The 10,342-nt window shown below is 40.4% G+C and overlaps 1 protein-coding gene across 1 annotated transcript; it reads left to right on the top strand.

The window, feature by feature from the left end:
* The first annotated feature begins 240 nt into the window (after positions 1–240).
* On the top strand, positions 241–8,826 carry LOC138615429 (large neutral amino acids transporter small subunit 1-like). The gene is made up of 11 exons (XM_069689075.1): positions 241–610; positions 1,180–1,713; positions 1,870–1,995; positions 3,913–4,018; positions 4,152–4,196; positions 4,592–4,715; positions 4,847–4,950; positions 5,110–5,206; positions 5,525–5,674; positions 7,120–7,294; positions 7,574–8,826. Exons 1-11 carry the CDS (start codon positions 535–537, stop codon positions 7,648–7,650), a joined length of 1,614 nt encoding a protein of 537 aa, XP_069545176.1. The 5' UTR covers positions 241–534; the 3' UTR covers positions 7,651–8,826.
* The last annotated feature ends 1,516 nt before the right edge of the window (positions 8,827–10,342 follow it).

The following is a 10,342-nucleotide window of genomic DNA, read 5'->3' as shown; positions in this document are numbered from 1 at the left end:
ACACACAGACATACTGTATAGCACAGGATTAGGCAGCACACAAAAAGATTACAGCGTCACATGGTGGCCAATCCAAATGGTGCCTTCGAGTAACCTACTTCCCCCCCCTCCCTCCCCCCATCAGGAGCTATCCCATCATTCATTGGGTGTGGGCGTAGGCTCACCCAGCAGCAGCATCACAAAGGTTGAGCCCCTCCTTGCTGTATGCCTGAATTAGGGAAGGGGGGGAAGGAGGGCGGGAGAGACAGAGAGGATCAGGGTCGGATGAATTCCAGTCTGACTGACGAGGCAGTGTGTGCAAATGAAGAGGCGAGTGTGTGAGAGAGGACGAATAAGGGAGGGCTAGAGAGAGAGAGTTGGTTGTGAGCGTGTATATGTCGATGTGTGTATGTGTGTGTGTGTGTGTGTGTGTGTGAGAGAGAGGGGACACAGAGGCTACATCCAGGCAGGAGGAGGAAGGGGACATAAAAAGAGGAAGGAAAAGGGGGACAGGAAGAAGAAGACAAGACAAGGGGAGACACACTAAGAGGGAAGATGGCTGAGCCGGAGCTGAAATCAAGAGGCAGCCGGGAGAGCGTTGCCAAGGCGTCGAGCCAGGAGAAGATGGGGGGTAAGTACAGTGCATGCTCACACTCCCGTAAATACCACATGGTGGAGGGCTGCGTTATTCCACCATGCGCTCTGATGCAACATGGCCTGATGCAAGAGTCGCATGGCAGCGTTGACGTGGGTCGAGTGATGCATCGTGCTGTTTTTGGGTGTGTGGTGGTAACAGGTGATGAAGATGACAGATGTGGCAGTGTGACACATATTAAACAGAAGAAAGTGGGAATGTAAACACAACTATCTGATGCAGACTGTGTTTACATGAACAGAAAAGAGGAAGTAATCAGGATGATGAGGTGTTATTCTGGAGAAACTGATTAGGTTTGACAGGGTAACCTGATATCCACCTTTTCCCAAATCTGAATCCCAATGCATATCTATGTTTATAATGTCTGTTTTGTTTTCATGTTTATAGTCATATAAGTTTGGTATTGCATTTTGTTAAATAAACCAGTGGCTAAAGCATCTCAGCAAGAAACTCTTACTTTGATGATTTCCTTTTCCTGATGATCTCGAATGTAAAAACTGTCGTGTCTGATGTTGTCCTGCTGTCCGCTGACGTCTCTCCACCAGCTACTGAAGCAGACCCCGACCAAGATGGTCTGATTGTGGAGCAACCAGCTTCTCCATCTGCCGACACGGCCTTGGCTCCACCTCCCACGAGCCCCACCGACTGCTCGCCCGGCAAAGGAGAGAAGATTGAGCTGAAACGCAGCATCACCCTCTTCAACGGTGTGGGGATGATCATAGGCACCATCATCGGCTCGGGCATTTTCGTCACTCCAACAGGTGTGGTCAAAGAGACGGGCTCAGCCGGGCTCTCCCTCATCATCTGGTCTGTCTGTGGAGTGATATCCACCATGGGCGCGCTGTGCTATGCAGAGCTGGGCACAACCATTACCAAGTCTGGAGGAGACTACACGTACATCCTGGAGGTGTATGGTGAACTGGCGGCTTTTCTGAAGCTGTGGGTGGAGATGCTCATCATCCGTCCATCCTCCCAGTATGTGGTGTCGCTGGTGTTTGCTACCTACCTCCTGAAACCTCTCTACCCCAGCTGTGCTGTGCCCGACAGTGCCGCCAAGCTCTTCGCCTGCATGTGTCTTAGTGAGTAGATGATGTGGTGCGGGTGTTACCCTGCTGAGTAATAGAAACATATTCTCTGAGTCATCTCAAATGCAATGATTTGATACACCTCACTGCAGGTGAGTATCTCCTGAATTCCTGATTGTACTCCTGTTTGTATCTCCTCACCTCCTGCAGCCTCCCTGACATTTGTAAACTGTATCAGCGTGCGGGCGGCCACCAAAGTCCAGGACCTGTTCACAGTGTCCAAACTGCTCGCCCTGATCATCATCATCCTCTTTGGCTTCATTCAGATTTCCACAGGTGAGCGCCACTCCCTGATAGACCGAGACTCTACGCACAAAGTCACAAAAAAGTCCAGATTGTCTTTATTTTTCCACAATCCATCCAAAGTTTTTAATTATTTAACTTTTGAATGTTTGTTTTAACTATTAACTCGAATTTCTTTTATTCATTCACAACTTAATATCAGTTGCATCACTGCCGTTCAGTTTGTTTCACAAACTGCTTTTAAAATTTTACACCTTACGAAAAGTTGTGAAAAGTCGAGTGGACAAACCACACGAGTTTGTTGGCTTATCATCCCTCCATTGTTAAAGAAAACCTGGTTCTTGTTTCATGTGTGTGATGACGCATGTACCAATATCAACAGTTATAGTATACTATACTTATTTTAGGCAAATCACCCCCAACTTTATTCCTGAATATTACTGCAATAAAATGTAAAACCTCAAAGAGTATTAAATACACATTATTGCCATGTCATAGTCTTCACAGTGTGATTTTAAACTCTCCTTACAAGAAAAATACTTTCCATTGCAAGTGTGTTTCTCAGCATGTAGCTGAGTGTGTTTAGTCAACCGGCCTCCCTTCCTCTCGTTATTATTCATTGCAATAATGATGCTAAAAACATTATACAGTAAATTAAAAAAAATGATTACACATTTTGTAGGATTCATTCAGATTTAGAGTTATCAGTCCATGATCAGTTATTGTCCCATCTTTATTTCTCATCTTTATATATGTATGTGAGGTTTATTTATTTTGTCTCTAATGATCAACACATTGTTGACTGACGCTAACGAGCCGAATGAAGCAGACTGCCCTCCTTTCAGTTTATTTGCACAGTTGCTGAGTCTGAACACAAGGCTCGTCTGTCTGCAGCAATGCCACTGGGGCTGAGCAAGTGTGCAGCCATGTGCATGTGCATCTATGTGGGTGTTCTTTGAAGCTCAACACTGCCGAGCAGGATTTCATACATGACTCATCTGCACAGGACGTATCTCACAGAAATGATAAAAACAGATTTTCAGAAAAATGACACGCCGCAGACAATAAATGACTCTTGTAGGTCAATGCAGTGAATATCATGAGCTAAATATTCCATATGGCTGCCCTAAACATGGCGGCAGACCATCACTGCTGATGTGCAAGGGCAGCTCCACCTTGAATAAGAAGAGAAATGCATGTACGCTTCCCAGAATTGTAACAGCGGAGCGACTGAATCAGGCTCAGTCACACCGTTCAAAATATAAAGCAGCGCGGGAAGACGGTGTGGCCATCACTTGCTCCATGCTTCATCTGCCGCTCTCTCCCCTTTTTGAAAAGGCCACGCCCACCGCCATTGTGCTCCACACTGTGTTACCATGGAAACTAGGTGGCGAAGCTTGCCCGCTGTTGTCACACTGTGGTCTTTCAGAGTGTAAGAGAAGGAGGACAGAGTGAGAAAATAATGCGCGTGTAATAAGCCTCAATGAAAGGCGAGTCATTACCATCTGAAAGCGACAGGTAGAGGAGAGACTTCCAGCTCCGAACTCTTTTGAACACACACACACACACACACACACACACACTCTTCAACAGTGTCCTTCACTGATGCACTGGATTTGTTCGCTGCTGTGGATAAATGAGTGGATTGAAGTTTTTATCTAAAGACATTTCTGCTCATATTTAAATGTCAGCTGTTCTGGACCTGATTATGTTTCTGTACATGAAAGGAGGCGGTCAACCGGCTATCTGCCGGTTGAAAATCTCAAGCATGTCAAAGGGCAGACAGCAACAGTCTGGTCTTGGTTCAGGAAATATAAAGTGGCAGCAGCTCTAAACGAGAATCCGTTTGATGTCCAACTACACAACACCTTCATGAACTAAAGCTGCCAGCGAGAGGAATGTTTATCTTTAGCCTGTTTTAGTTTTATTTCTCTGTCTGTGTATGTCCAGGTGATGTGCCGTATCTGACACCAGAAAAGGCATTCGAAGGCAGCAAAATGGGAGTCGACAACATTGTCTTAGCGCTGTACAGTGGTCTCTTTGCTTTTGGAGGCTGGTGAGGCATTTGTGGTCTTTTTACAGGCCAGAAATAGAAATGATGTATTCGTAGCCGCTAACTGTTTACAAGTAATACTAGTTTTTATCCATTTTTTTTTTAAAAACGCTTCTTTTTTTTTCCCCCCGCGCAGGAATTACCTGAATTATGTAACCGAGGAGATGATCAATCCAGAGAGGTGACTTAAATATGATGAAGGTTGTTTTGACGACTGTACTGACTCTCCTGTAAATATATGCCAACAGCATGAATTCCCTCATCCAGGACTGATTGCATGGAGACTCATAAGTTTTATATCTTTATTGCATTATTGCAGTGAAAAGCACCATGTTTTGTACACCCTTTGTGTGATGCCAGAAATATAACATTTTACAGAGAAGCATGTGACGGTTTTGTTTTTTAAAATTGAGCTTGACTGATCACACTGACCAGATATGACACTGTGCAGTCCTGTTTGCCACGGGACTGCAGGATAAATCACTGATCTCATAAATATAGTACAATATGACTGGAAAATAAATCTGCTGTTAGGTTGCTCTGTCTTCAAGTGACCTTTGACCTTTCACCCCACAGGAACCTGCCCTTGTCTATTATTATATCCATGCCTATAGTGACGGTGGTGTACGTTTTGACCAATCTGGCCTACTTCACCACCATCTCCCCTCAAGAAATGGTTGAATCCGAGGCTGTTGCTGTGGTGAGCATCGTGCTATGAAGTTATCTGCTTCAGTTCATAGCCACATCTTTAACTCGGACATGTTAAATCTGTTGTTTGTTTTTCACATAATGTGAACTGCCCTCATGCGTTTTTACCGTGCTGTTTTGCAGAGTTTCGGGGAGTACCACCTTGGTGTGATGTCCTGGCTGATTCCTGTCTTTGTGGGACTGTCTTGCTTTGGAGCCGTGAACGGGTCTCTCTTCACTTCAGCACGGTGTGTGTTAGAGAATAAAACTACATACTGTTTTGTGCTTATTAGGAAAGTAGGTGGTTATTCTAAGATCAGAGGTTGTTATTGTTTGGAGAGTTTACATAGCCTTACTATTTCATCACAAACATCCCACTGAAGAGCTTTTTTCTTTTTTTCTTCTAGCTTGTTTTATGCTGGCGCTCGAGAAGGTCAGCTTCCTGCTGCTCTGGGATTGGTTCACACAGACATGTTCACACCGGTGCCGTCCCTCATCTTCACAGTAAGAGTCCTGCAACTTACAGTGCAATTTTGTTTTTTGTAAGTAACTTATGATGACATCCAAAAAAGTCTGTTTAAGGAAAATGTTTTTAACATCTGGCAGGGTTTTTCTTTAATTTTTGAGTTGGTGGCTAAATATAGTACAGGCCATAAATATGGCAGCCAAAAGCCTCATATAAGCCTTATGGAAACTATTTCCTGGAGGTAATTAAAAAGTTCACATTATTCAAAGCATATATGTTACAAAACCCTCTTAGAGTACAGTCATTTAGCATGTGTGTATATACTATATATGAGTCCTCCTTTTCCCTTGTATTAGTGTTTGCTATCCATGATGTACGCCATCTCCCAGGACATCTTCTCTGTCATCAACCTCTTCAGCTTTTTCACCTGGTTGTGTGTTGGTATGGCCATTGCTGGCATGCTCTGGCTGCGCATCACCAAGCCCGAACTCAGAAGGCCCATTAAGGTAAAGTATGAAAGGTTATCTCAGGAGGTAAATGTTTGTCGGAGTTTTCCTGTGAGACGTCATTTTTAAAAAGAATGTGAGACTCCCAGAAAGGTTAACCCTGGGTCTACCTGAACCTCAGCCAGTTTCTTTGTCTGCCCAAAAGATCAGCAGGTCTCCTGGCTTTATAATTTTTTTTTATTTTTATTTTTTTTATTTTTTTAATGAAAGCACCATTATATTACTGCCCTTGTTATTAGTTGGAAGTGGAACCATACTGTGTTTCAAAGATAGGAGGGAGTGGTGTTTGTAAATGGCTCTTTGTTTCTCTTTCAATGTGGGAATATTACCTTTGTAGACCAGTCTTTCATCTTTCCTTTGAGTCAGAGTGCTCTCAGCCCATTTTTAAAGATAAACTACTGAAAAGTAATAAATAGATCATCTTTATATTTAGAACTTCTGTCAGGATAATACATTTTACTTCATTCGATCATAATGCTGAGCCATAGTGGCTGAGCATCACGTTTTTCTCAAATACTGTATGTATCTGTAAATACAGCCAAATTCTCAGAATGTAAACAAATGTCAGTTTAGTAGTTTAAAACCGATACTAAACAGAATTTAATTATGTCTGTTAGAATATAATAAAACCCCAGATAACAGTGCAATCACATGACAGCTAGAAATGTTAGCAAAAATTGGAACACCATAACTTTAATTCTGTTCAAATGTTTTACTTCAGTAAAAAGTATCAGCATCAACTGTATAGTAAGAGACAAAAATGAAGCATACGATAATAAAACTAGAATTGTACAACATCCATCAACACATTCTTGAGATATCGCATTTATAAGGATAGCACGGACGGACGGACAACCTGAAAACATCATGCCTCCGGGCACCGCCATTTCAGAGGCATTAAATAATAAAGAAAGATGCATTAATGTGTACTCCAATGATGTAGTCAATAAAGGCAGGTGTAATTTAACTTTACATACAGCTGGGTAACTTTCCACTAGGGATCCATAAAGTCCTATCTTACAGTAGGTCATTAAAATGTATTTATTCCTTTGATTTAGTATAGTATTTAGATTTAGTCATTCATTTGAATCTGCAAAACAATCAGTGACTAAACTGATTAAAAATGTACCAGAATAAAAAAAATTAAAAAATGCCTGCTGTTTATTGAATGGAGGCATAAAGCAGCAGAAACGTAACTGATTTAGTATCTGTCCACTGCTAGTTTTAACTTGTGATGATATCCACAAATACCTCAATAAGGCATATCATTTTAATTAATAACTGTATCATTCTCAACACTCTTATCACATCATCAGTGTTGCAGTATATCATGAAGTTATCGAGCCACAGAGAGACATTACTTTATTTAGTATTTGATATCCTTTATCCTTTTCCCTCTTTTATAACTGTAACCAACCTGCAGCTGTTATATTTTCTCTCTGCAGGTGTATCTTTTTATCCCCGTGACTTTTGTTTTGGGCTGTGTCTTCATGATCTTCGTGTCCTTCTGGGCAGCTCCGTTTGAGTGCCTGGTAGGCAGCAGCATAATTCTCACAGGCATCCCAGCATACTTCCTGGGCTACAAGTGGAAAAAACCTCATGTGGTCAAGAAGATGCTGGGTGAGTGAGACAGTTTTTGTTTATTTTATAGCATTTTTGTGTATTTGTTCAGGTGAGGCTGGAGAAGCATTCATTACAGTTTGTTATGAGAATTCATGTGAGAGTATCTGCTCGAGTGCAGCTGTGGGCACTGATACATCTGGTTTGTTTATATAGTTGGTGCAAAGGACTCAGACAAAGTGTTGATGCAATGTTTAATAAAATCCTGCTACATCTGACCTGTTGTAACCCAGCAAAAGAAAGCAGGCGCAGCTAACATGACGAGTTGTTTCTCCTCAGAAATCTTCACGATGTTCTGTCAGAAGATCTTCATGTCTGTTCCTGAAGAACGGGGGCAACATGAGGCAGCTGAATAATACTGGACAAACTGAACAAGATGAAAGATTGAGTCAATATTTGTGTCTGAACATTCTTGTAATGTTTACATTCATTTATTGTGATTTGGCTATTTTTTTTTTTTTTTTAAACAAAAACCTCTATCTAACCAGGCAGGTAACTGTGGAAGACATTCATATTAGAGAGAAAAAAATGTTTATGTGAATTTATGCTATTGTGTGTAAAGTATGAAGACGTATTTTATGTACACTGCAACTAAAATGTCAAAAGGTCAAATCTTAGTCAGGATTTGACATTTCAACAATTTCCACTGCTTTATTATTCTAAATTGAGTCGACAATTATATCTCCTTTAATGTTAAAACATGCTGAAATGCTGCATGTTAGTTAACGGAGAGTCATGCTTTGATCTTAACATGTGAATAACTGCCACGGGCACTTAACATAATGCAAACACAACATCGGAAGCTGCACATATTGTACTCTAGTAGCCTAAAACACACAGGTTTATTGTGCACCTGCAGTGTACAGATGAGTAGTTTAAAGAGAAAAGACTTTCTTTACATTTGATAAAACTATTACCGAGAATACACACAGTTTATTATAGTTTACAGTTATATAGAATCTGAAAGCTAATGACCTGCAAGTTTAAACTGAGGACTTACTGATATATGGACTAATTTGATGTCATATAAGAAACATCACTGACACTGTATAAATATCAGTGTATAAATAAAGCCAGGTTTGGATGTTTAACACTAGCATAACACTAATTGCATTAGTCCCATACTAACATTTGTTAAATAACAATTAATTTCTATATTTTGTATTTTTTGTATTCATTTGTAAGATGAATCTGCAGCACTATCTTAAAGCACAAAGTGAGCTACAGCAGTGTTTGTAATGTTTTCTTAAGATGTGTTTCTGTAAAGCAGGTCTCTTTCTTGTATCATGTCATTGTAGGATTTAAACAGCTCCTCGTAAACTTGAAGAAATGACAATGGATACCAGCACCTTTGTTTGTGAGGCATTATTAACAGGAGCTGAAGACCTGTCTAGATATCATTGTAGTAGTTGTGTTGTGTTAGTATTTGTATAGGATGCATTTGTTGTATGTTCGAGCTGTGTTAATGCTGATATTCCTTTTTATTTTTGTTTTATTGTCACTATAAGACCAAAATGAATGTTGCAACTTCAGAGACACAGGCTTTGCTTTTAATTTCATGGGAAATCTATCTATAGAAATTGGACTTTTAAACTAAATATCTGAAGTTTTCCAAAAGTCTTTTGCAAGCACTGTCCCATTCCACTCAAGACCCCAGAAGAGAGAAGCCTCTGAGGAAACTGAAGGAGGGTGGAAGTTGTGCAGGTGTCTGGATTTTGCACAGAACAGGAAGACAGTCCCCTTAAAACATCCACCATATCTCTCTGTACTCTGTGTCAGCCTCTACTCATTGTGCTGACAGTTCAGGAAGTTGTCAAATCAACTGGAAATGCATACACTGACACTGGATAATAAGACATATTGGTTCAGGGAACAATGAGGGACATTTTTTAAACATTAATGGAGCTGAACTTCTCAGAGGGAGACAGCAGAACAAAGGAAAGCCTGACAAAAAAACAATTGCCTCTAAAAGGTTTTTTCTCCTTGTAGCAACACACTTTTTGTGACAAGAGATGAAATATGTTGCTTACTTTTTGGAAACACAAACACTCCTCCACCATTATCTTATTTGTTGATGGAAATGGAATTTGAAAGACACCAACATAGACATTTATTTACATGATAAGGCAATAGGAAGCACATCTGTAATCAATGGCCCCTAAAATTTCCCACATATTTTAAGAAGGAAGTTGTTATAAAAGTTTGGACATTTTTATTTAGCATAATGAACCTTCGCCACTTCATGATTTATTCATCTTCAACAGTCAGATAGTTGTATGCACAACAATAAATAACAGATGTTGACAAAATAATTTTATTATTTGCTCTTTTCCTGATAAATCTGATTAAATTCAAACAGCGAACACATTTTGTGTCTAAAAACACTCACTGATTCCAACTCTAAAGATAAATGGTTTCTAAAGGCCTCTAAATATATGACATGTTATGCACAAAATACTGTATCCGTGTGTGTTTAAAGTGTTGCTATCAATATTGCATCAACAATACCTTTAATGGCCTAATGAAACATTCTGAAAAAAAAAAGGAGACTTGTATTTTTCATCTTAAACTTGAGACTGTAACTGTTGTATGTTAGTGACCATGGCAGGTACATGTAACAATAAAAAATATTTTGTTCAAAGTGTTATTGTTTGTATTTTGCAAAGCCAACAAAAGAAAAGCTCCTTTGACGATAAAATCTGATTCCTCACTGCTATATAAATGCAGTGGCTTAATATATTAGCATCAGTTAACAAAGGGGCCGACCGCACCCTCTCTGCAGATAACAGTTCCAAAGAGAAGAAGCAACATACAAGATAGTTTCCATCCCCTCGAGGATGTTTCACACGCACAATTTTCTCAAAATGTCGTCCAATGGTGTTATCGTCCCAGCCATCAAGTGTTTGTGTAGTGATCTGAATGAAATGCTCATCCCTTCTTGTTTGTCTGCCTTGTTTGCTCGCGGTCAGACAATGATGCTTCTGATGACTGTGCTGTCAGGAGAGTTCATATCCGTCTGAAGAGGAAATGAGAGAGTCTGATGGCTGC

Source organism: Brachyistius frenatus, unplaced genomic scaffold, assembly GCF_029030835.1.
Source record: "Brachyistius frenatus isolate BFR_SWC_R1_liver_20210118 unplaced genomic scaffold, ASM2903083v1 Contig_6, whole genome shotgun sequence".
NCBI lineage: Eukaryota > Metazoa > Chordata > Actinopteri > Embiotocidae > Brachyistius > Brachyistius frenatus.
The sequence above is the reverse complement of the archived record's forward strand: the minus strand, read 5'-3'. Positions and strand labels throughout refer to the sequence as shown.

Coding starts and splice junctions, on each gene's coding strand:
- LOC138615429 (XM_069689075.1), top strand. CDS start 535: ATGGCTGAGCCGGAGCTGAAATCAAGAGGCAGCCGGGAGAGCGTTGCC. Junction 4,019..4,151: donor CTCTTTGCTTTTGGAGGCTG/GTGAGGCATTTG, acceptor CCCCCCGCGCAG/GAATTACCTGAATTATGTAA. Junction 4,197..4,591: donor GAGATGATCAATCCAGAGAG/GTGACTTAAATA, acceptor TTCACCCCACAG/GAACCTGCCCTTGTCTATTA.